At 44.5% G+C, this 27168-nt stretch overlaps 1 protein-coding gene across 1 annotated transcript in view; it reads right to left on the bottom strand.

Annotated features, from left to right (window-relative positions):
* Window positions 1-27168, bottom strand: part of TMEFF1 (transmembrane protein with EGF like and two follistatin like domains 1) — a 451913-nt gene that overhangs the window by 117361 nt on the left and 307384 nt on the right. Inside the window, exon 5 of the mRNA XM_030204848.1 lies at window positions 2385-2481. Coding sequence (XP_030060708.1) covers window positions 2385-2481 — 97 coding nt within the window. The remainder of the gene's footprint in view (window positions 1-2384; window positions 2482-27168) is intronic.

Consider the following 27168-nt stretch of genomic DNA (forward strand, 5'->3'; position numbering starts at 1 on the left):
ATGTCCAGGCTTCAGCACTGAATATCTGGTTTATGCTGAGCCAGCTAATGCATAACTGGTTAAGTAGATATTTATTTTATTTTTGTTACATTTGTACCCAGTGCTTTCCCACTCATGGCAGGCTCAATGCGGCTTACATGGGGCAATGGAGGGTTAAGTGACTTGCCTGTGCCTGATATTCAGATCTAAGCATCTATGGGTTACCTCATAAAGACAGGATTGTGTTTTATGTGATCCCATTTATCCGGTTACCCTGGCCGGTTAAGTGCTGAATATCGGAACGTAACTGGCCAAGTGCTGACTCCTCCCCCACAACGCCCCCAAAATAGACAGTGTTTACGTAGGCGCTAACCTCTAATTTTCAGCAGCAATAACAGGTTGAGGGGTCCTTTTATTAAACTGCAGTAAAAAGGGCCCTGCGGTAGCGGAGGGGGCCATTTTTGCCATGTGCTGAGGCTCTTTTTACCGCAGTGGGTAAAAAGGCTGAAAAAAGACATGGCCATGCGGTAAGATTGCTCTTACCTTATGGCCTTGCAGGGGGAGCACTTACCACCACCCACTGAGGTGACGGTAAGGGTCCCGTGCTAACCCAACAGTAACCAGGTAGCGTGCGGCATAACCCCCTGTGGAAATATTTTTTGAATATTTCTGCTAGCGCCAGAAATGCCGCATGCTGGGGGGTTGAATTAAGCAGCAGTAAGCCCAACACGGGCTTACTGCTTGCCATTCCAGAATTACCGCTGGCCCAACATGGCTGCCAGCGGTAATTCCGGAATACCGTGTTGGGCTTACTGCCGCTTAATCCATGGGCCACTAAGTGCTGCTAAAAATTAGCAGATAGCCCCAAACAAGCAATATCAACCAATACATTTAATTATATGGCAAGGATATGGTTATCCAAATGGCAGTCTCAATATCGCCATTGTCTGGATGGTGGTAGTGGTCACCCTTCTAAATGTACATTCAGCGCTGCACGTAAGCCAGATAGTGGTACTAAATATACATAAATTATTTGAATTATTTACAGAAAACACCGATCATCTCTGGGAAAAAGCAAATGAAGTCACCAGAAACAAAAAATGAGGCTTTGATGAATTCTGTTAGAGCAAACAATCTGTAATACAGCGAAAAATAACAAAAAAAATTGCAGAAGTTCAAACAAGTAACATTCTCAGTCTGCTTTTGGATCTGTGACATGAAAAATCAACACTTTGGATCCACTACTTCAGTCACATTTTCTCAGAGACGGTCACAAATATCAGGCCATTGGTTTGTAGTAAGATCAACAGTAATTACTAAATTACAACTGTCAGGTCAATGACCCAGATACTGCCAAAAGCTTGCAGATACTGAAAACACCTAACAGTTTATTACACTTTAAGAATGTCACCCTAAGCACACAAAAAAAAAAAAAACAGAAACAAAAAACTTTTCATTTGGATGTAAAAATAGTTCAATATTATCAGAGTATTTTTGAGTTATATCAACGTACCAGGGTTAAAAAACAAAGTAACCCTATAGTCCTCTCATGCCAAAACTGAATTTGAACCAATTTTCTTAATACAGGAAAAGAAAGCCTAACAATTATTTATAGCAACCAAAGAACCAGTGGCATCTATACCTCATCTTTGTAGCACTTTGCTATCTGTTTGAATATGATGACAGACCATTCCAGTGCCTTCCTTTCCTTGATTTATATAAGAACTAGTAAAAAAGGCCCGTTTCTGACAAAAATGAAATGGGTGCTAGCAAGGTTTTCCTCGGAGTGTGTATGTTTGAGAGAGTGTGTGTGAAAGTGACTGTGTGTGTGAGAGAGAGAGTGAATGTGCGAGTGTGTGCGTGTGACAGAGAGACAGTGAGACTGGGTGCGAGTGTGTCTGTGAGAGAGAGAGAGAGAGTGTGTGTGATTCTCCTCTCTCCCCTACCCCCCCTGCAGCTACCCAGTGATTCTCCTCTTTCCTCTGCCTCTCCCTCCAGCCACCCAGCGATTCTCCTCTCTTCCCTGCCCCCCTCCTGCCTGCCCTCACGGAAAGAGGAAATGACATCAGAAGGCGGGACTCTGAGGGAACGAACTCGAAGGGAAGGCTGGAGACAGGCAGGGCTTTCAATGACACGGCTGCTTCGACGGAGGTAATCAGGGGAGCGAGGAGAATTGCTGGGTGGCTGGAGAGGGGGGCGGGGGTGAGAGGATAATTGCTGGGTGGCTCGGGAGAGACCTGTGAAGTGACGCATCGGTCACAGCTCATTTATATAGTAGGATAGACTGGTACACAATCTAGTTTTCAGTAAAATGATAGAGGTCTTCCTTAAAAACGTGCAGTGTCATATCATTCCCCAAACATCCAGAGTTGTAAACAAGCAATGAGATGAAAGACATCACTCACCCAATATCTTCTGCATCTTCATCACACTCGGCATCGTATTTGCAGGCTCCACACTTTGAATGTTTTCTGTGCACCTCTGACCCCGATCCTTCATATTCTAACAAAACAAGGCAGCACTGTCAACACAAACTTACGGTGCATTTTCCAAAGCTTACCTGAAACTGGCTGCACAATCCAGTCTGCCTTTCTACGTGACAGCACGTGGATGTAAAATCTTCCTAGATTTGCAAGACAGATGTGAAGCCACGCTGAATATAGAGGTCAGAATTGACCAATATCATTAAAAATAAAACTTCACTGAAAACCAGTGCTACAGCAACATCACATTCTTAAAGTACAATCTCCCTATTTACATCAAGTTAAATTAAGTGAGAAGGAAAAAAGCCTCAGAATCTTCTGGAAACTATGGGGCCCTGTTACTAAGCTGCGGTAAAAGGGGCCCTGCGGTAACTTTGCACTTCCTGCGCAGACATTTTGGGGGCAGCACTTATCGCCAACCACTGAGGTGACAGCAAGGGACCCCGCGCTAACCCAGCAGTAACTGGGCAGCAAGGTAACCCCCTGCGGAAATATTTTTCCAATATTTCTGCTAGTACCAGAAATGCTGCGCGCTGGGGGTGGAATTACCTCCAGCACCCGCGTTGGGTTGGGTAGTTCCTGGTTGCTGCTCGGCAACCCTTTAGTAAAAGGACCCTTAAGTTTGTTGCCTATGGTGATCTACTATCATTGGCTGTAACACTGGTTTTCAGTGAAGTTTTATTTTCAGAGATATTGGATGACTACTTTTCTCCTCATTAAGAGTATATTGTAGAGATCAGAATTGAGGAGACAACCACGTTAGGCCATGCTCAGTTCTGATGGTGTTTTAGGAAAAAAAGATCTGCCACCATAAAGCCTTGTCTACAATACCTGCAGAAGTACATGTGTGTTTGCTAGCATCTGTAGTGGGAACAACCATTTTACAATATACATGTTGAATAAATGAATGGCACAAACCTAGAGGGCCCTTTTACTAAGCAGCATAGGCATCTATGTTCACCCAACGTGCGCCAAAATAGAGTTACCGCCTGGCTACCGCATGGCTCTTCTGGTAAATTCATTTTTGGCACGCATCAGATATGCGTGTCCGAAAAATTTATTTTCGGATGCATGTATTGGGCGCGTGCCAAGTGACATTTGACGCGTGTAGGTCATTACCGCCCGGTTACTGCGTGAGACTTTACCCCTAGGTCAATGGCTGGTGGTAAGGTCTCAGACCCAAAATGGACGTGTGGCAATTTTTATTTTATCGCACGCCCATTTTCAGGAAAAATTTTAAAAAGGCATTTTTTGCAGGTGCGCTGAACAATGATTCTGCGCATGCCCAAAACACGTCTACACTACCGCAGACCATTTTTCAGCACACCTTAGTAAAAGGACCCCCTAGTACCTTCCACGTAGAGGTGGCAGTGATTAGATATATAAATGGCAGTTGTACAACTCCAAAATGTAAGTGACACCACATGTAGCTGCCCCTACAAACCTACACATGTAAATGCCACCTGTAAATGCCACCAGCTGAGTAGTGAGGCTGTATTTTTAATCTGGTTTCATTTTGGAGCACTTGGACGACTTTACCTGGTCGTGTTTTTCTCACGACCAAGGCACAAAAAGGTGCCCGAAATGACGAGATGACCACCGGAGGGAATCGGGGATGACCTCCCATTACTCCCCAAGTGGTCACTAACCCCCTCCCACCCTCAAAAAATATCTTTCAAAATATTTTTTGCCAGTCTTAGATGTCATACTCAGGTCCGTGACAGTAGTATACAGGTCCCTGGAGCAGTTTTAGTGCATGCAGTGCACTTCAGGCAGGCGGACCCAGGCCCATACCCCCCCTACCTGTTAAGCTTGTGGAGGAAACAGCGAGCCCTCCAAAACCCACCAGAAACCCACTGTACCCACATCTAGGTGCCCTTGGGGGGGGTTGGGGGGGCTCAGCACACAAGGTAAGGGAGCTATGTACCTGGGAGCAATTTATGAAGTCCACTGCAGTGCCCCCTAGGGTGCCTGGTTGGTGTCCTGGCATGTCAGGGGAACCAATATACTACAAATGCAGGCTCCTCCCACAACCAAAGGGCTTGCATTTGGTCATTTCTGAGATGGACGTCCTTGGTTTCCATTATCGCTGAAAATCAGAAACGACCAAGTCTAGGGACGACCATCTCTAAGGACGACCAAAATTTCAAGATTTGGACATCCCTGACCGTATTATCGAAACGAAAGATGGACGTCCATCTTGTTTCGATAATATGGGTTTCCCCACCCCTGCATCGGGATGTTTTGCAAGGACGTCCTCATCAAAACTTGGGACGTCCCTTTCGATTATACCTCTCCACGTATTCCTTAGTTTTACTCTTTATAATAGTTTCCACTTTTTTGCCCGACACTGAAGTCAGACTTTCCAGTCTGTAATTTCTCGGATCACCCCTGGAACCCTTTTTAAAAATCAGTGTTATATTGGCCATCCTCCAATCTTCAGGTACTACGGATGATTTTAAAGACAGGTTACAGATCACTAGCAGCAGATCAGCAATTTCAAGTTTGAGTTCTTTCAATACCTTGGCGTGTATACCATCCAGTCCTGGTGATTTATTTTGTTTAAGTCAATTCCCTCTTTAACATATAGTGCAACCCCAATCCAATTTGATCTACTCTATCACTGTGATATAATTTCTATCCTAACACTGTGTTCCCTTGATTGTCCTCCTTCCACCAGGTCTCTGAGATGCCTATTATATCTACCTCTTCATTTAGTGATACATACTCCAACTTTCCCATCTTATTTTTAAGGCTTCTAGCATTTGTATATAGACACTTCAAATTGTCTTTTTTTTCTTGCACCTACAGGCTGCTTTGAAGTTGTTGGGGTTAATTTGCTCACACTCCTGGCTCTCTTTCACCATTATTGAAACCTCTCTATTGGAATTCTCTAAAGATCCTGTTTCAATAGTATCCACACTGAGCCATGCACTCTTGAGCGACTGTCGGCTCCCCCCCCCCCCCCCAATTTAGTTTAAAAGCTGATCTATCTGCTTTTGTAAAATGGGGAATACAGGTATAGATTTTAGTCCATCCCAAGCCATGTCTAAATTATAATGCTTTGAAATCTCTACATTGCCTGGATATCCACAGGTAAATAGTGGCTTTCTAAAATCAATATTTGTACATGTATTCAACTGTGAGGGAATCTATGGGATGCTGCCATATCCCTTTAAGGATACTCCCTCACACTGTCAGAACCACCTTAAAACCCATAGTCCTGTCCGAGAGGGAAGTGACATGAGAAGGGTGGAGCCAGAAAGGCATGGTCCAGGAAGTATAAAAGCCTAGGAAACAGTTACATTAAGGAGGCCCAGAGGGAAGCTGCATTTGCTTCCACCACCTATGTGTGAACTGTAACTGCTACAGTCAGGTAGGCCAAGTTCAACTTGGAACCTTGCAACTTTTGATTTTGACCCAAGTAACTGCTATAGACTGTATTGGTAACTCTGGGGAACCAGGCCTGTGCTGAGAAACAGTAATGTACACAATGGCCCTGCAGGAGTGGGCCAGTGGAGAATCTTGCTACATCTAAAAAACATTTTTATGTTTATTTTCTCTTCCCTACCTATGAATGGAAGAGTGGCCTAGTGGTTAGGGTGGTGGACTTTGGTCCTGAGGAACTGAGTTTTGATTCCCACTTCAGGCACAGGCAGCTCCTTGTGACTCTGGGCAAGTCACTTAACCCTCCATTGCCCCAGGTACGAATAAGTACCTGTATACAATATGTAAGCCGCATTGAGCCTGCCATGAGTAGGAAAGCGCAGGGTACAAATGTAATAATAATAAACAGTATTTTCTTTCACCTGCAACTGCTGTGTGGTTCTGTCTTACATGGGCTCTGGGCCCAACCTTGTTCACCTTACCACAGCAACATACATGTGCAAATGTCATTATTTATATATAAATACGTTTCTAAAATAATGGCCATTATCTCTAATGTTTTACTTTAGTATTTCAGTTGCTTCATATGACTGACAAGACAGTAGCAGGAAAGAGCTTCATTAAACATTTCATCTAGATTTGCTTTTTCAGGCTCTTAGTTTGTTCACGCCATTCTTCGTGCAAAGAGGCTGGTGCACTAACCCGTGAAATAGTTGTGCATGAAGGTTTACTATGGATACAAATGAGCTCCTGGCTCATTTGAAATCTGTAGCAAGCTTTCAAGAGAAATTTTACTTCAGTTGCCACTGCTGGGAATTTTGCATGATCCTGGCTGTGGGAATGCAAGTACAATAGGAAAAAAATTGTACTCTTGCAGTGCCCAGTGGACAGCACTTAACAGGGTAGCATAGGCCATTTCACAGGCCAACCCTCTTTCAGCCTTTAGCTTCCTCATGAGCCACTAGACCTCCAGCCCCAAGTCGGGCTTAATGTAAAAACAACAGCAACAACAACAAAATAATAATAAGGGTCCATCTGACTAAGCTTATTTCTTTACAAAACTGCCAGTTGGCCTCAGTTTGCCCCCATACTGATATAAGGGCAATCTCTATTCACTCCTGCCTCAAAAACATCAGTTTCCAAAATGGTGCTGCCTGATCTCTAGAGGTACAGTGTGACATCCATTTAGGAATGAGGTGGTAACATTTTGCAAGATGGTAGTTCTTAGACAGGCACCAATAGCGAGCTTTCTAGCCTCCTTTCAGAAGTTCACTACAATGGGGTAAGCTATATTTGGGGGGGGGGGGGGGGAGGGTTAGCTGGCAATTTTTTTAAAGGGGAGGTCCCTTGAAGCAATGGCATATTTATTCCAGGTACAAGGGTTGCATATGCAGCCCCTGTCAGACTTCATCCCCCCTCCACACACACACCCGTGCATTAAAATCATCTCCCTCCAGTCTTTGCCTGGGCAGCGGCACTCATAGGCTACCTGTGACCTGCACTGGGACTTTCTCTGTGAACTGTCCTGCCCCTTCCAATGCAACTTCCTGTTTTGTGAAGGGTGGGACAGTTCAAAGAGAAGGCCCTCGGCTTAAAACGATGCTACAATAACCCATTCAAAAGTTGGGGTTATTTTACCATGCTGGGAGCATGGGGCCTCAAAGCCGCAGCCCAACTGCTTTCGAGTCCAGGCCTAAAGGGACAGGTGCTGTTCTCCCCCACCCTCCCCCATGACATCCCCTGACTCCCAATCAGTCCCTCTCCTCCACCGTCCTGATGACATCCCCAACCCTCTTATATGGAAACATGACCCTTAGCAGTAATAGTGTGAGGCTACTGCTAGAGGCACCATTTTTGAGAAGGTGCTGGCAGGGCAGGAGCAACTGGGGATCATTCCTGCCCAAAGACCACTAGACCACCAGGTGCTGGACTTGTAGGCCCAAGAGGATGGTGGGAGGGGGCCCTTTGGATGGGTGGGGAGAGCTTGATCAATTGTTGGGGGTGGGAGATGTCATCAGGAAGTGGGGGACTTGATGGAGGGGGTCAGGTGATGTCCTTGAGGGTGTGTGTGTGTGTGTGTGTGGTGGGGAGAATGGCATTGGCTGCTTTAGGCCCGGGTTGCGGCTTTGATGCTCCTGGGCTGTTGAAATAATGCTGTTTGCAAGGTGGCTTGCAAGTAGTGTTATTCATTTATCAGGACTGTTTTACTGTAGATTTCTGACTTCTGTAGTAAATTAGGGTGCGATAAAAGGTCACTTTGATAACTTCCCCCCCTAAGCGCCTGAATGCTGTTGGTAAATTGCAAAATTTGCCAGCACAGCCTTCTTTCCCTCTTCCAATGCTGAACCCTTTTTATAAGGAGAAAACTGGAGCATTTCAAGTTTCTAAGTGTAATCAACATTTAATATACCACTCAATTCATTAAAATGTGTGCAAAGCTAACAACAATAGATAAAAGAAAGTAATGGGAAAGGAAATACATCATTGGCAGGAAAGTGAAAGGAACAGATTAGAGCAGAATGATAGCACTGGGCTCCCGTCCGCCTCAGGAGATACTCAGAAAGTAATCTAGGTCCATTGGCTTCCACCGGAACTATGTGTCATAATTATCTCTGAATAAAAAGGTCTTCAGGTCGATACTTTTTTTTCCTCTGTTTGGCATTGGTAGCCTTTGGTGATAATGAAAAAGCTTAATCCTCCTGTTTTGAGCAGGAACTAGTCATGCCCAATTAAAGGAGCTCTGCATAATTTTGGAGTTAAATGGCCCAGTTTATCCACATAAGGTACAAGAATCGAGGGGTAGGCAACCGGCAGACTCATAAAGTACAAAACTTATTATGGATCCAATTTCTCCTTCCTGGGCAGCCGTCTATGGAACGCTCTCCCTAGACCTATCCAAGCAATCCATGACCATCTACCATTCAGAAAAGCACTAAAAAACCATCTATTCAAACAAGCCTACCCAAAAGACCCAGATTAATCTCATGAACCCATCTACCTTACATATACTGAAGAGAAAACGACATTGACCCAGAATCTATCTCCCATCTTACCCTCCTCTCTCTATCACCTGTCTCTACCTACCTACCCATCCATTTACTCCCATCCATCCTTCTATTATGTTATACTTAATTTCCTACTTTACATAACAAAATTCGGTGTTACCTATTACTATGTAAGCTGCATAGAGCCTGCTTTTAGTGGGAAAGTGCGGGATACAAATATAATAAATAAATAAAATAAATAAGACCCTAACTTTAAAATTGGTCTAAAAATGCCAGTGCGGTTTCTGGTCACATTCACATGTATATTTAGTGCTGCTGGTTAATGGGGGAGCGCTGCTTGATACACAAAGAAAGTTATGTTCCAGCATTGAAAAAGGTTTGAGTGATAGCAAATGCCTGTTACATATTTAAATGTCTCCATCATATCCTTCAAGACTCTCCTCTCCTTTAGATCACATGGAAGGAAATTTTTGATATATTTTTTGTTTGTTACTTTTGTACCCCACGCTTTCCTACTCATGGCAGGCTCAATGTGGTTTACATGGGGCAATGGAGGGTTAAGTGACTTGCCCAGAGTCACAATGAGCTGCCTGTGCCTGAAGTGGGAATTGAACTCAGTTCCTCAGGACCAAAGTCCACCACCCTAACCACTAGGCCACGTCAAAGTTGGATTTTGAACGTTTTGTGCTAAACATCCCAAATCCGAATAGGAAATATGCCCATTTTTGTAACAGTAAAACAACTATTTTTTTGTCGAAGATGGCCACATGTAACATGTTTTTGTGCTCTGTGCGTTTATCTTGTTGGTCCATTAAAAAAAAAACAACCCCCAAAAAAGTACCAGTGGGAAATCATGCCATTGGAATGTAGGAGGAGCCAGCACTCTTAGTAGACTGGTCACACAGACATCCCAAGAGAGCAATGGGGCACCCTAGGGGGCACTGCTGTAGATTTCATATAAAAGCTCCCAGGTACACATCTCAACGTTATCCACTTATCTTGTCTGCTGAGCCCTCCAAAACTCACTCAAAACCCACCATCCCCAACTGCACACTACTACAATAGCCCTTATGGATGAAGGGGTCACCTATATGTGGGTACAGTAGGGTTTTGGTGAGTTATGGAGGGATCGCACTTTCTACCACAAGTGTAACAGTAAGAGTGGGATATGGGCCTGGGTCCCCTCTCTCTACAGTACACTTGCACTGACCACTATACTACTCCAGGGACTTGCATGCTGCATTTATAGAAATGGCTATAACATCTGCAGCTGTCATAGAAGCTGGTAATATATTTATTCACATCTTTGGGGGGTGGGAAGGGGTCAGTAACCACTAGGGGAGTAAAGGGGTCATCCCTGATTCCCTCCAGTGGTCATCTGGTCATTTAGGTCACCATTTTGTGCCTTATTCATTCTAAAAACGGGTCTAGACCAAAACGTTGAAGTTTCAGCTCTAGATGTTTTCGTTTTGTTCCATTACGACTGTAAAATATCCAAATGTTAGAAATGCCCTAGTCACATCCTAATCCCACCTCCAACATGCCCCTTTTTTATTTGGATGTACTGCAGATGAATTGTATAGATAAACATCTGAAAACAGATTTCCAAATACCAATCTGGACATTTTGAAAAGAAATTTGTCCAAATGCTGCTTTATGACACTTATTGGATGTTTTTCTCTTTTGAAAATGAGCCCCGAGTCTCAACTCAAATGACTAAATCAGTTTGTAATTACTATATTATTATTTGACTGCATAGTTACCATTAGGGCTGTATGAAATATTTGTATTCGGTTCGATTTGGCCTCGAACAGTGCCCCAAAAACGTTGAACAGTGATTTAAATTTGAATACGAATAATCCGGGGCTCTACAGTGCTAAATCCTACTGAAATAAACACTTGATCTCTGATTTCATGTTGCTTCTTTTATTATTTGTCATGTTAAAGCTCAATGCCCATTATTTCAAATCACTGTATTTAGGGTACACAAATTCAAGGGGGGAGGGGACAGCAATACATGATGGCGGTAGCAAGTAAGAGTGAGAGATACTGATATGTCTAAGCAGACAATAGAAAGGGAAAGGGAAATGGGACTTGATATACAGCCTTTCTGAGGTTTTTGCAACTACATTCAAAGTGGTTTACATATATTCAGGTACTTATTTTGTACCAGGGGCAATGGGGGGTTAAGTGACTTGCCCAGAGTCACAAAGAGCTGCAGTGGGAATTAAACTCAGTTCCCCAGGATCAAAGTCCACTGCACTAACCACTAGGCTACTCCTCCACTCAGGCTCAGTTTGCATAGAACAATGGAATCAGAATTCAGACATCAAGGTCAGAACATGCTCAATTCTGGCACTGTTTTATTACAAAAAGGCTCTGCCAAACACAGAACCTTCTGTACAATACACATCAACTTACCATTTTACATGTGTAAATGCCAGCAGTTTCATGTGGAAGCGGCCATTTTGCAACTTCCACATGTATCTGTTATCACTTACCCTTGTAGCTGGTCCCTTTATATACACCTATATATCTAAGTGCCAGAAAAACCTCTCAATAATCAGTGCTCAGTAATCATATCTCCAGATGAAAGGTGGAAAGAATGTTGGAAACTCTGGAGATATGATTATTGAGCACCGATTGTCCTTGATGAAGCCGTATGGTGAAACGGGTCCCGTTGGGAAATATAAGTGTGCTGCTTAAGTAAGTAATGTCTGGTATATGAAGATGAGTACAGGGAGAGTTTTTTTCTGGCCAATGATAGAGTTATGATGTTTTATGAAATTTTGCGTACTTCAGACTTTCTATAGGGTGCGGTATGACCACAGACTTCTGAGGCCTTTTCCTCCCCTTCAGTTGCTTGGTATTTTTAATTATCCACTCTTTAGGTGTGCTCTGAAATACCAACATACATATACAGTGAAACCTCGATTTTCGTCAATAATTCATCCGAAAACTATTGACGAAAACCGAAACCGACAAAAACCGAGGCAACAAGCAATTTTTCTTTTGAAGGACTGCTGCCTATAGAAACTTTTTTGGGTCCCATGATGAGAGCAGGGACTTTTATACAGGTACTCAACCAGCTGTAGTAGTAGTGTTGCAAAACGACGAAAATTTGGTCAAAAACCAGCAGGGACTTTTATACAGGCACTCAAACAGCAGCAGTAGTGTGGCAAAACGACGAAATTTTGGTCATAAAACAGTGGCAGTGTGATCCCACAACTGGAAACAACGCCCCAGAAGAACGACATGTGAGAACGCAAGATTAGCTGCCTGGGCACGCCAACGAAAACCGAGATGAAAATTTCACGAAAGAAATCTACGATAACCGAAACCGACGAAATCCGAAGTCAACGAAAACCAAGGTTTCACTGTATATATGCTGCACACAAACACATATATCTTGCCAGGTTGACCCCATTGATATTTTAGATGTAACAATTGGGAAATGGATGCTGCCGATGTACCTAGCTCATACATGTCCATTCATGCATATATTTTAGAAAAGGCTCTAAGGGGTATGTTTACTAAGGTGCATTAACGTTTTTAAAGTGCCTGCAAATTTAAGGCGCGTTAAACGCTAATGCACCTATACATTTCTATGGGCGCATTAGCATTTAACATGCGTAAACCATTTCCGCGCATTAAAAACGCTAACGCGCCTATAGTGCCGCTTAGTAAACATAGGCATAAGTTTGTAGATCCTTTTTCTAAAATAATAGCGGAAACTGGTACATTCCAACCTATTATTTTTACTTATTTATATTTGAATCAGACAGCTATCCAGAAGAAAATACAAATAATGGAAGAGTGTGCACTTTTTCCTGCCTGAACAACATACTGAATTTCTGTAGCTTGCATATCTAATACCACAAACAGAGTGGAAATTACAACTGCAGGGATCAGGGAATTAACTTGTATGACAACTATATATACAGCGCCTTACATTATCTGTGTATTTACATAAATACACAATTAAGCACATTACGATTCTGATTTACTAAGCCTTTTTTCTATAGGTACAGAACGGGACAAGGCCTTAGTAAATCAGGCCCTAGTGTATTTTTTTTTAAACAAGACTTAATTGAGGACAGATGGCATTCTGTGCACTGAGGCTTTCACGCTGAGAAAGGAATATTTGCAATGCAGATAGGGAACTTAAATATTAATATGAATGTTTTAATGCCTAATCCTTCTGAGATCTTGGAATGGTAAGGGATGTGGCGAGGAACTTGTGGCAGATTGCTCTCACTAATTAACATATTTATTTATTTATTTATTAGGATTTATTTAGCGCCTTTTTGAAGGAATTCACTCAAGGCGGTATACTGCAAGAAAAAGTCAAACATATGCAATAGACAATTATAGCAGTAAAAATATTCAAATAACAATACAGTGTATGGCATACTATGCTATATTACATTGTCAACACAATACACAATAAAACATTTTAATAGACAGCATAGGGTGTAAGATAGACAAAGTAGAGGAGCAGGAGTTAGAAAATAAGGGGACTAATTTAAAGAAAGGTTAATCTCATTTGTACCCTCTGTTTTCCCACTCATGGCAGGCTCAATGTGGCTTACATGGGGCAATGTGACTTGCCCAGAGTCACAAAGAGCTGCCTGTGCCTGAAGTGGGAATTGAACTCAGTTCCTTAGTTCCCCAGGACCAAAGCCCACCACCCTAACCACTAGGCCACTCCTCCACTCCTGCACATGAGGTCAGAAAGGTGTTTGAATATTATCTTAGGTAGAGTAAGAGTGGATAAACATGTCCTGCTATAGTATGTGCAGCTGGTGTTACACCTTGTATGTGTGTGTGACTAGCAAGTTAGTTACTTCTTCCACCCATCTATTTAACCCAACTGACTATGTACCACCCATCTTGTCCCTGTCTTATATCTGCAGTTGGCCCCTTGGCTACATGGTAAGCTGTGTTGAAGAAAAGCATTAACATCACATCTGTGTTATTTGAATGTTCTAACGAATGCTTACTAGATGTTTCATTAATATTATGCTGACATTGTTTTGCGGGTATGTCTCTTGTTATGTGAATTTCAGTGCTGTTAAATATGTACATTCTTGATACTGTTTCATGGTAGTCTATTAGGTTTTAATTTGCTGTTCTCAAGTTTACCTCATTTATTGTATTCATGTTTACATTTGGTCCTTTTTTTGCTATTATCAAAACAGTAAGTTTTATGTTGAACTGTTGTACCTGCAGTACACTACTTTGGGTGAATCTCTTCATAAAGGTGGTTAATAAATCCCAATAAATAAATATATTTAAGGTCTAGTTGAACAGCCAAGCTTTTACCTGCTTTCTGAAGTAGTGATAGTCCCGTGTGAAGTGAAGCCTTTCAGGGAGTGCATTCCAGAGTGTGGGGGCTTCTCCTGAGAAGGCTCTCTGGCAGATACCACATTGTGTGATGTCCTATGGAGAGGGTGTGGTTATGGATACTACTTGGGAAGACATTAGTGTCCTTGGAGATGTGTGGACGATGATCCTGTTCTTCAACTACTCTGGGCAATTTCCTTTAAGGTCCTTGACGATCAGACGTAGAGTTTTAAATTTAGTCCTGCATTGTACTGGTAGCCAGTGAAGGTTTTGCAAAAATGGTGTGATGTGGTCACACTGCTTACAACCGTCTATCAGTCTTGCTGCAGCATTCTGAATCAATTGGAGCTGGTGCAAGCCCTTTGAGGTCAGTATGTAGTGCATTACAGTAATCCAATCTTGATGTTATCATGACATGCATAACTGAGCAAAGATTTGCTTTCTCAATGTAAGGAGAGAGGCAGCGTAGTTGTCACAAATGATAGAAGCAGCTCCTGAAGGTTGCTTGTATTTGAGGGATATTATAACAAGAGTTTGCAGCATGAGGATTCAAGGTGGCAGATGCAGAATCAGCATCGGTCAGTATTTCTTCACAGAAAGGGTAGGGGGCACATGGAATGGCCTCCTAGTGGAGGTGGGGAAACAACTACCAGAAAAGAATGCATGGAATAAAAAAAGGGCCTTTATTTGAAAATAAGTGAGCTTAGCTGAAATTGGGTGGCGGAGCAGGTGGGGGGAAGAGGGGGTGGTGGTTGGGAGGCGAGGATAGGGGAGGGCAGACTTATACAGTCTGTACCAGAGCCGGTGATGGGAGGCGGGACTGGTGGTTGGGAGGCGGGAAATACTGCTGGGCAGACTTATATGGTCTGTGCCCTGAAAAGGACAGGTACAAATTCAAGGTAAGGTATACACATATGAGTTTGTCTTGGGCAGACTGGATGGACCATGCAGGTCTTTTTCTGCCGTCATCTACTATGTTACTATGTTACTATGTTATGGATGGATTAATGGTCTTTATCTGGAATCACATTCTGTGTTTCTATGTATTGAGTTATATGCAATGTTTTTTTTGTGAGGGTGCCACCTGTGGATTGCCCTCACTGGGACCTGCATCTGCAGTTACTAAAATCGGATGTGAATGCCAAATTGAAACTGCTCAGTTCTCTTTCCCTCACATCTCGGTATATCCCCTGCTGCCAAACTATACAAAAGGAGGTTTGGTACGTGGGGCTGTTTGTCATTGTGGAGGAAGAAGAGGCAAGAGAGAAGGTGAAAAAAAAGATTTCCATAATAGGAAAAATTATATCGAAATATGCACTTTTGATATCTCGAGAGGAGGAAGTGGACATAGAATATCCCAGGGAGAATAGCAGGGATGGGCTGTTGTTTGCAATGACATCCCATGTTGTTGGTGTCATTAACAACTAAAACAAGCAGAAAATAAAACATGACATTTTATATTTTCTTGGTTGCTCTATTTGTAAAGAGGGTGCATGCTATGACATTTCCATGAAATGAAATGTGAAGATTAACCAAAACAAAACAAGCCATACTGCAAGTGACAAGGTAAACAACACAAAACAAATTTTGGGCTGTCCATCCCAAGAGAACAGTAAAAAGGAAGCACACTCAGCTAGACAGACTTAGCTGCTAATTCTTCTGTTATGTCTTCACTTTTGCAATAAGGATTCTCTGTGCATGTCCCACATTCTTGAAGTCAATAATGGACTGTCATGTTGCTAGGGAGGTGATGATATCATACCAGAGGCTGTGGCACATACACCCAGGATGCATACCCTCACACAACATCAAAGGTGAGATGGCACACCCATCTCATCGACACAAAGGAGGAAAATCTGCCAGCCCTGATTTCAGAGCACTGGAACACAGTCATCTCCTGTATAATGCTAAGGCTGGGGTCCTCTTTTGACTTACTGGAAAGACTTTAGGAAGAGGGGACTGCCATTGTAGCCATAGATGAGAAGAAGAACATGGTTGGCGGGTGGGGGGGGGTGGGGGGCTCAAAATTCCTTGAAGAGTTCCTTGGTCCAAAAAAATGTAATTGAAAACCCCTTATTTCTCTTACCACTGTTTTGGGTCAAGACTCAGAATACCTGCAGTGGTCTTTGGATGGATAATCCATATAAGAACTGGCCTTTTATTTTTGAAAGCAGAATTTATTATTATATCCCAAGTAGTCTGGTGACAGGGTATTAGTTTTCAGTCTACCTAACAGGTCACAGGAAGACCACACTCAACTGAAAATTCAGATCCTGTGCTTGACTATACTTAGGGAAAGGGAAAGTGCATAGGATTTGATATACTGCCTTTATGTGGTCACAATCAAAGGTTTACATATTGTATATAGGTACATATGTTGTACCTGTAGCAATAGAGGGATAAGTGACCTGGTCAGAGTCACAATTGGTGGGGATTGAACCTGGTTCCCCGGCTACTACACATTAGCCATTAGGCTACTCCTCCACTCATTTAAGCACCATTTGCATGCTTATACAATAGAATAATAGCACTTATGCAGGTAAGTTCTACACTTGTATGCATAAGTACTAGGTGTGCTCAGCAGTATTCCATAAGTGGGAAATTCTGTAAGTGTTGCCTACAGTCAGGCGCTAATTCGGCGTCCAACTTTTGGCACGGAAACACATTTTAACAGATACAAGGTGCCAAAAGGGGGCTAAAATGGCAGATCAGTGTTGTTATAGGATAGCATCTAAGTGTATCCACGCATAATTGCTGAGCGCGAGTCCTCCAACTGCACTGCTAAGCAGGGGGGGGGGGTGCTCTTTCAATATCACATTTTCAACAGTGAGGGATAGTCAAGTTCTGCAGGATTCTAGAGGACAAGCCTGTCTCTAGCAAATGAAAAAATAAGATTGAAGAAGCACCCTCTATGGGCAACAATGTGGTTGGAGGACTCCCACTCAGCTTAGAGGGAACAGTGTTGCAAAGGAGGCGTTTCCATGGGAGAGACATGAGTGGGAGCAGGGGTGCTCCTAGAAAGAGTGCTTATCTCTGAGTGCCCTTTATAGAATAGCACTTGGTGCTGATTTTTTTTCAGTACCCATATTTGGGCAACATTTACTGAATCCAGCCCTAAATGACACACAAAACTTGCTTAGTAGGTAAATGCAAGCGGGGGGTGGGGGGGGGGGGGGGGGGGGGGGGGAAGTGTTGACAAGGGAGGAGCATGGGTGGGCCCAACATTTATGTGCATAACTTACAGAATACTGTAAGTTATGCACTAAAGTGACACATTTAGGTGCAAACATTTATCCCTGCTATTGACATGGCATACGTGGGTGTGCCCAGATGTAGGTGCATAGATGCGGATTTACACTAGTATTGGAATTGTGCCCAGATGGCATTATAGAATTAATGCTCTTCTAGGCACCTAACTTGTGGTGCCCAGTTATAGAATTGCCTTCTATATATTTAGATGTTTAAAAAACTATAAATTTACTGCCCAATATTCAAAACAATTTAACCAGACTACAGAGGCTCCTACTTGGTTAAATTGCTTATGATATACAGCAGCACTTAATTGGACAGCATTGTTGAATATCACCACAAACTGCCCTGCAGTGACTGGTTAGTGCTGGGGTGATCCATGGGCGGAGCTTGGGAGGAGTCTGGGATGAGCTGGTACTAACTTTAGCCATGGAGCTAACCATTATACTAACTTTAGTTATGGAGCTAATTGGGCCCTGGTCTGCATTTCGCCCAATGCCTGGTTCCCTCCCTGAAGCAGCCAAGGGGTTTCCTGGGGCCCCCTCGCTCCCCCATCACTGACCCCTCCCTCCGTCCCACTTAAGTGAATAGGTAGAGACCAACCCCCACCTGCCTTCCCCCCTATTTTCTAATGCCCTGGTGGTCTAATGGTGTCCATGAGGCAGGAGCAATGCCCACTCACTCTTGCCTGTTGCAGCTCAAATGTGGCTGCCGCAACCCTAGCAGCAGTTTCGTGGTGGCAATATTGGAAAAGGAGCCACAATGAGCAGGAGCAAGTGGGCATTATTCCTGCCCAGTAGACCCTGCTAAAGCATTCATCATTGCAACAAAGTTATTTTATAGGAACTTGCACAATAGCCCTTTACTAGACACAGTGGGGTCGATATTTAAAATAATTTAATTGGGAAGGAGAGGCCCCTTACTCAGTTAAACTGTGCTGGATGGACCCACCACTAGTATTCAATGGCCCTTAGGAGTGTAGTTATTATGGGCTGCCTTTAAGACGTTATTTTACCACAGGTCCTTTTTTATGCAATGAAACCTAATTAATAACTGGGGTTAGCAGTAAAATAACATGACTTCCCCCCTTAATTGGTTAGTAGCACTGAATATTAGCATGACAGTTGGGTATTGCTAGAACAGTCCACCGGTGGAATCAGGGTGAACCCAGAAGTTATTGGGGCACAGCCAGTGCCCACATAAATATCTGAGCAATTAGGAACTCACAAATAGCAGTCCTACCTTGCACCAGACAATGAGTCAGGTCATAGGAGCCGACTCTCTGGGTGCTTGAGCACCCCTAATATTGAGAACATTCCTTGTATGTGTCCAGGGAGGGGTTATTTGCATTGGATTTAGCACCCCCAATAATTTTGAAAAGTTGGCTCCTATGATTCAGGTACTGACACTGAATGTTGGCCATACTCAGATAACTTTTGACAGTCAGGCAAGACCTGGATATTACACAGAAACATAGAAATGTAGGCAGATAAAAACCATCCATCTCATTTTCGAAAGAGAAGGGCGCCTATCTTCCGACACAAATCGGGAGATGGGCGGCCTTCTCTCAGGGCCGGCCAAAATGGCATAATTGAAAGACGATTTTGGCTGGCCTCAACTGTTTTCTGTCGCAGGGACGGCCATAGTTCAAGGGGGCGTGTCGGCAGCGTACCGAAGGCGGGACGGCCGTCCTTGGCCGACAATGGAAAAAAGAAGGGCGTCCCTGATGAGCATTTGACCACCTTTACTTGGTCTCTTTTTGTTCACGACCAAGCTTTGAAAATATGCCCAAACTGACCAGATGACCACCGGAGGGAATCGGGGATCACTTCCCCTTACTCCCCCAGTGGCCACCAACCCCCTCCCACCCAAAGAAACTAATTAAAAAATATTTTTTTCCAGCCTCTATGCTAGCCTCAAATGTCATACCCAGCTCCATGACAGCAGTATGCAGGTCCCTGGAGCAGTTTTAGTGGGTAGTGCAGTGCACTTCAGGAAAGCGGACCCAGGCCCATCCCCCCCACCTGTTACACTTGTGGTGGTAAATGGGAGCCCTCCAAAACCCACCCGAAACCCACTGTACCCACATCTAGGTGCCCCCCTTCACCCTTTAAGGGCTATGGTAGTGGTGTACAGTTGTGGGTAGTGGGTTGTGGAAGGGGGGTTGGGGGGGCACAGCACCCAAGGTAAGGGAGCTATGCACCTGGGATCAATTTGTGAAGTCCACTGCAGTGCCCCCAGGGTGCCCGGTTGGTGTCCTGGCATGTGAAAGGGACCAGTGCACTACGAATGCTGGCTCCTCCCACAACCAAAGGGCTTGGATTTGGCCGTTTTTGAGATTGGCCGTCCTCAGTTTCCATTATAGGCGAAAACCAAGGCCAGCCATCTCTAAGGTCGGCGATCTTAACATTTCGGTCGACCTAAATGTTGAGATTTGGCTGGCCCTGACCATATTATTGAAACGAGAGATGGACGCCCATCTTGTTTCGATAATACGGGATGCCCCGCCCCTTCACCGGGGCGCCCTTAAAGATGGGTGCCCTGTTCGATTATGCCCCTCCATATGACCTATCCATAATATCTACTGGCCCTCTCTCTCCCATAGAAATCCTATGTACTTGTCCCAAGATCTCTTGAATTCAGATACCGTTTTCATCTCCACCACCTCCACGGGAGGTGTAGGTGCTTGCAATAAGCCTGGCATTGAATATCTGAGTCAAATTTAGAACGTGGTGATCAATGCCTTAAAAATCATTGACTACTGCTGGCTGTATATGAGGACCACAACCCCCCGCACATGCACACACCCACCACAACTCCGACTCTGACCCCAACCCCACCCACACCCCTCCATGTACCTTTAACAGGTGGAGGCAAGAGGGCAGGAGCAAGAGCTCCTGCCTCGGTCCCGCCAGGAATAAAGTGGCAGGACCCAGGCCCTGCCCAGGGCATCCAGAATGTACTGGGCAGGGCCTGGGCACTGCCACTTTCTTCTGGGTGGGCTCGAGGCAGGAGGGAGAAGCTGTTGCTCCTGCCCTCTTGGCTCCACCTTCTAAAGGTACATGGAGGGGTGCGGGTGGGGGTGGGTGGGTGTATGCATGTGAGGGGGGGGGATGAACCACCAGGGAAAATTTGTAAAAAAAAAAAAAAGGTTGGGGGGGGGGGGGGGGGTTGCGGTCCACTGGACAACTAGGGAAAAATAAAAAAATTTTTAAAAAAGATTGGGGGGAGTCAGGGTCCACTGGCCCACCAAGGAAATAAAAAACAAAGTATGGGGTTGGAGGGGTCCCGGTGCATCAGAGCGATGCACAAAGGGGGATCTGTGCAGCTTATTTGCATGCGATCCCCTATGTGCATCGTTGGCTGTTAGCAAGTCACTAAATGTTACCCTTTGTGCATGCTATGTATTAAAGGCTTGGGAGAAGAGCCAGGCTTTCACCTGCTTCCTGAAGTAGAGGTAGTCTCAAGTTACACCTAGCCCCTCTGGGAGTAAATTCCAGAACATGAGGGCTACTCCTGAGAAGGCTCGGTGGAGGGTATCAGATTGTACAATTTCTTTTGACGAAGGAACAGATAGTGATGATCCTTGAGAAGACTTTAGAGGTCTCAAAAGTGTGTAAAGGGCTAACTTATTCTTTAAGTACTTTGGCTCATTTTGTCTGAGGACCTTGAAAATCAAAAAAAACAGTTTAAAATTTAGACCTGTAAGGTGCTGGGAGCCAGTATAGTTTTTACAGGAAGGGTGTGATGTGGTCACTCCCTCCCTGCGGTCCCTCTAATTTGATTAGATCGCCACTGGTAGCATGGCAGTGACACCGTACTAAATAAAACAGGTTGGTTCGGCCTGAAAGCCTTCCTTTTGATGCGTCCCGCCGTAGTGGAAGCAGGAAGTTGCATCAGAGGTGGCGAGACATGTCACAAGGAAGGCTGTCAGCCCGAAGCAAGCTGTTTTAGTTAGTACGGTGCCGGTGACCTGCTACTGGTGGCGATCTAATCAAATTAGAGGGAAAGCAGGGTGTGAGTGAGAGGGATAGACACTGCATCGGAGGGTGGGGGGAGGATGAGTGACACTGGACCAGAAGTAATGGAGGAGAAAAGAAGTGCTGGACCCAGGGAGCAGCCCTGATATAGGCAGCCTGGTACTTCGGGGGTTTGTGGCTCGGAGGACCCGGGGGGAGCTGGGTGCAGAGTGGTGGTGGGGAGAACACAACAGGCTGGAAGAGGGTGGTGCGAGAGGCTGGACTGAAGAGAGAGTGCCAGACCCATGAGTGGTGAGGGAGCAGAAGCAATGTGGGGTGCCAATGTGAGAGGGGTGCTGATGTGGGAAGGGGCAATGTGGGGGAGGGGGTACACTAACACAAGCTGGCTCAAAGTGCCAAAATCCCATTAAACCAATGTTTAAAAAAGGTTCGGACAAGTTCCTTGAGGAAAAGTCTATGTTATTGAAATAGACATGGGGAAGCCACTGCTTGCCCTGGGATTGGTAGCATGGAATGTTGCTACTATTTGGGTTTCTGCCAGGTACTTGTGACCAGGATTGGCCACTGTTGGAAGCAGGATACTGGGCTATATGGACCATTGGTCTGACCCAGTATGGAAATTCTTATGTTCTTATATGCAGTCTCTCTCTGCTTGGCCAGACACAGTGGGGCCACCTTGAGGGGGACAACAAAAATGTAGAGTCACTTCACGATCATGTTGAAACTTTTTTGACAAGTAGTCAAACACAGCTATCATAGCCTTGCTTCTTCCAAATCCCATGGCTGATTATGTCAGCAGAAAACTAAACACAAAAAGCAATAATATTTTCTGTTCATTTCCTTCCTGAGGTCCAGAGGGATACAGTGACTTGTTAGCTGCAGGCTAGGAGAGTTAAAAGAGGTGAAAGTTGAAAAACATCATCAGCTGTAGGGAAAAATAAAGCAAATAATAATGCATTCAGTGCTCGGGCATAGGTAGAAAGGAGCTGACTGCCTGATTCAGTCAGTGAATCAAAAATAAAAGAGAAACCCGCCGCATGTGCAGACTATAAGGCAGAAGACCGACCTCAAAGGTCTAGCAGTGATAGGGCTGAGGAAAATAGTGTAAAAGGCGCACTCACACTGTTTTACACACTGGTGTTAACTAATTAATTTTATTTATTTATTTATAGCTTTTGGTGTGATTTTTTTTTTTTTTTTGGCAAAGGCCAACCTAAATGGTTAACAATAATAAGGTTCTGACAGTAGCCCTTAATAACACATAGGGTCCGATATTCAGCCTTGGGAAGGCAGCCTGCATAATTGCTGCGGTCGGCACTGACCCCGGATATTAAATGCTGGGCTGTTTTCTGGGGTGGCTTTGGCTGGCGCTAACTTAACTGGATAAGGGGTCCTTTTACTAAGGTGTGCTAACAGATTTAGCACGCGCTAACGATTAACGTGTGCTAAATGATAAGACAACCATAGGAATGTAATGGCCATCTTATCATTTAGCGCAAGCTAATTCTTAGTAAAAGGACCTCTAAGCGAATATTCAGTGCTGACCGGTTAAGTTAATAATGGGCAAAGAAAGGACGCCTATTTATGCGGTCCGATTTGCCCGCTAAACTTAGCAGTCAGCGTTGAATATTGCTGGTTATCACACGATACAGCCAGTTAACTTTTCGGTTATCTCGCACTGAATATTCATGGTTAGGTGTCAAAACGCTATTTAACTAGTCAGTGGTTGTTTGCGGCCAGTTAAATAGCTTTGAATATCGGAAGGATAATAACTAAAAATGGAGGAACATTTAAACAGCATAGTAGAAAACATAGAAGTGTTTGGGGAAGGGGTGAACACAAAACATTAAAAAACAATGGGAATGTTCATCTCTTTCCTAATTCTTGGCCATTATAACCCTGAAAAAGCAAGGGCTTTCAAACCTTTCTTAAAATCCTCAAATTTAGATTCTAGACAAAGATGAGATGGAAGGGAGCAGGAGCAAGGTAGAAAAAGGCAGATTCATGAATAGAATCTAACCTTGCATGACAAAGGGGTGGAACGACTGAACCGTTTTGATTCTGAGAGCTCAATGTTCAACCTGCACAATAAGAAATGAATAACTTGGCTAAGTACTGCAGTTGTCCTGAATAGAGAATTTTATGAACTAAGACCAAGATTTTATATTTCATGCAATATATGGATTGTAGTCAACGTGCTAGTAAGATCCAGCACACCGTGCGAGTGCATAGAGGTGAGACCTAGTTAGGGCAGAGGGCATACGCATACTGCAAAACAAATACTGGATTACTCTAACAATGTGGTATGTCTCATATACAGTAAGTACAACAGACAGGCTTGCTTTAGCTACATATTCTCAGGATGGGGAGTGATATACAGCTGTAGAGGACCTGCTTCTGACACCTAACAAGATACAGATAGATTTCTTTACTGGTGCTCTTTTATCCTGTCCTGAATTGGTGGACTATGAAATAAATAAATTGAATTCTCCATGTCAGTGTCCTTATTGATTTCACATAATACACTCCTGCTGTCCCGGAAGTTGAATTTGGGACTGGTCAATAGTATCTCCTTTGTGGTAGGAAACAGTAGATAAATGTTTAGGATAGAGTTCAATTTTCCTTTTCAGTTAGGGATTGTAAGTTGGGGATGTGCACAGGGAAAACGATTTTTGGACTTCTTTTTGGTTTGTTTCACACATTTATTCTGATCAAAATTTTGAAATATGTGTTAGAACTGATATAGAGAAAAACCCCACACAACTTTAGGCAGGAACTCAGGGTGCATGCGGAGAACTGCTGTATTGCAATGAAATTTAGAGTAAGATGGAACTGCCACCAGGTCCTGAAGCAATCAAAAACAAGACCACCCAGGTTAAGCATATCAAGGGACAGGAAAATAAGCAGCTCAAAAGTAGCGCTGATCAATTGGGGAGGACGACATTGAGGTCCCATAACAAAGATGGCCGTGTGACTGGGGCTGTGACAAAAGCAAGCATCTCATGAGATGCTTGCTTTTGCCATGCGAAGATGAGAAACACTGAGTATACTAAGGTGAACCCCCATCGAGTTGGGTTTCAGACCAAACTCAGAAAGATGTAGAAGGTATGGAATCAGGGCCTGTGAAGGGCAAGAAAGGGGATCTAGACACCCCCCCCCCCCCCGGCACACTAGATGGCATACCTTCACCACTAGAAAGAGGAACACCTACCAGGAAGACCATGGAGACACCTGCAGGAAGACGAAAGGAAGATAATGTGAAGCCCTAAACATCTAGGTCATGAGGGCTAAAGAATGGAGGAGGGGATGTAGAAGAGACCCCTCATTCTGTGTGTTGAAGGTTGGAGAAAAGTCCAAGTTCCATGGTTCTCAGAAGAAGAATGCCGGAAGAAGAGGAAGCCAGATTTGCCAGGGCCAGTAAGGAGTGATGAGAATCCTGGTCCTGGGATCCTGCCCCAAGGAAAGAGGAAGGCAACCAATGGTAGTCTGTTGTGGGCCTGGAGACTGGAACAGAACTGAGGGATAGTGTGATTGACTTGAGTTGCCAAGAAATTCATCAAAGGGGTGTCCCACAATTGGAAGATCTCACAGGCAATGCCCATATTAAGAGGCCACTTGTGTGGGTGCATGACCTTGCATAGCCTGGTGACCAGGTTGTTGGATTTGTCCGCCAGATGAGTGACTCTGAGGAGCAGTCCCGAACGGACTGCCCCCTGCTACATCTGGATAGCCCCTTAACACAGAGGGTGCAATCCGGTGCCCCCTGCTTGTCAGGGTAGTACGTTGCAACCTGATTGTTCATGTGAACGAGTACAAAGTGGCTGTACAGCCTATCAATGAAATCTTTTAGAGCGTTCCAGATCGCTCAGAGTTCCAGAAGGGGGTAGGAAGAGTTGTCTCCTGGGCTGATCAAGCACCTTGATTGTGAATCCCGTCTAAAGGAACTTCTCATCCAAGGTAGGATGCAGCCACCGTCAGCACCCTGTGAGGCTGAGGAATTTGAAAAGGCAGTCCCTGAGTCCAAGTGGGCCATAGAGTTCACCAAAGCAGAGAGTAAACAAGATGTGGGGACAGTCGGATGACATTGTCTAGGGTCCCCATGGTCTGACACCACTAAGAAGCTAGGGACCACTGGGAAGTTACCATGTGAAAACAAGGCATGGGTGTTACATGGACAGTGGGTGCCATGTGATCAAACAACTTTCACATCCACCAAGGTCTGACCTGCTGAAAACAGAGGGTAGGGTTACATGGTCAATATTCTCAATGGAGAAGGGTAGATAGTGAGGCTAGGACCGCTGCTTTTAAACATATTTATAAATGATATCGAGATGACACGTGGAAGGGCATAATTGTACGGGGCACCCAAGTTTTCCTGAGGGCGTCCTCGCAGGACGCCCCCGCAAAGGGGCAGGGAAACCCGTATTATCGAAACAAGATGGGCAGCCATCTTTTGTTTCAATAATACGCCCAAATCTCAACATTTAGGTCGACCTTAGAGATGGTCGTCCCTGGAGTTGGTCGTCCCCGATTTTCGGCAATAATGGAAACCGAGGACGCCCATCTCAGAAACGACCAAATCCAAGCCATTTGGTCGTTGAAGGAGCCCGCATTCATAGTGCACTGGTCCCCCTGACATGCCAGGACACCAACCGGGCACTGCAGTGAACTTCAGAAAAAGCTCCCAGGTGCATAGCTCCCTTACCTTGTGTGCTGAGCCCCCCAACCCCCCCCCCCCAAACCCACTCCCCACAACCGTACACCACTACCATAGCCCTTAGGAATGAAGGGGGGCACCTACTTGTGGGTACAGTGGGTTTGTGGTCGGTTTTGAAGGGCTCACATTTACCACCACAAGTTTAACAGGTAGGGGGGATGGGCCTGAGTCTGCCTGTCTGAAGTGCACTGCAGTACCCACTAAAACTGCTCCAGGGACCTGCATACTGCTGTCATGGAGCTGGGTATGATATTTGAGGTTGGCATAGAGGCTGGAAAAATTATTGTAAAATTTGTTTTAGGGTGGGAGGGGGTTAGTGACCACTGGGGGAGTAGGGGGAGGTCATCTGGTCATTTAGGGCACATTTTTGTGGCTTTGTTTAAAAAAAAAAGGACCAAGTAAAGTCGGCCAAGTGTTTGTCAGGGACGCCCTTCTTTTTTCCATTATCGGCCGAGGATGCCCACGTGTTAAGCATGCCCCAATCCCGCCTTTGCTATGCTTCCGACACGCTCCTGTGAATTTTGGTTGTCCCCGTGACGGAAAGCAGTTGAGGACGCCCAAAATCGGCTTTCGATTATGCCGATTTGGGTGACCCTGGGAGAAGGACGACCATCTCCTGATTTGTGTCGAAAGATGGACACCATTCTCTTTCGAAAATAAGCCTGAAAGTTGTTAAAGTGCAAGAGGATTGTGAAAAATTGAAAGAGGACCTTATGAGACTGGTAGACAGGGTATCCAAATGGCAAATAACGTTTAATGTGAGCAAGGACAAAGTGATGCATATGGGAAAGAGGAACCCAAACTCTAGCTATGTGATGCAAAGCTCCACATTAGAAGTCACCACCCAGGAAAAGGATCTAGATGTCATTGTTGATGATACATTGAAACCCTCTGCTCAGTGTGCAGTGGCAACTAAGAAAGCAAATAGAATGTTAGGAATTATTAGGAAAGTAATGGAAAACATAAATGAGAATTTCATAATGCCTTTGTAGCACTCCATGATGCAACCGTACCTCGAATAC

Source organism: Microcaecilia unicolor, chromosome 1 (assembly GCF_901765095.1).
Source record: "Microcaecilia unicolor chromosome 1, aMicUni1.1, whole genome shotgun sequence".
Classification (NCBI taxonomy): domain Eukaryota; kingdom Metazoa; phylum Chordata; class Amphibia; order Gymnophiona; family Siphonopidae; genus Microcaecilia; species Microcaecilia unicolor.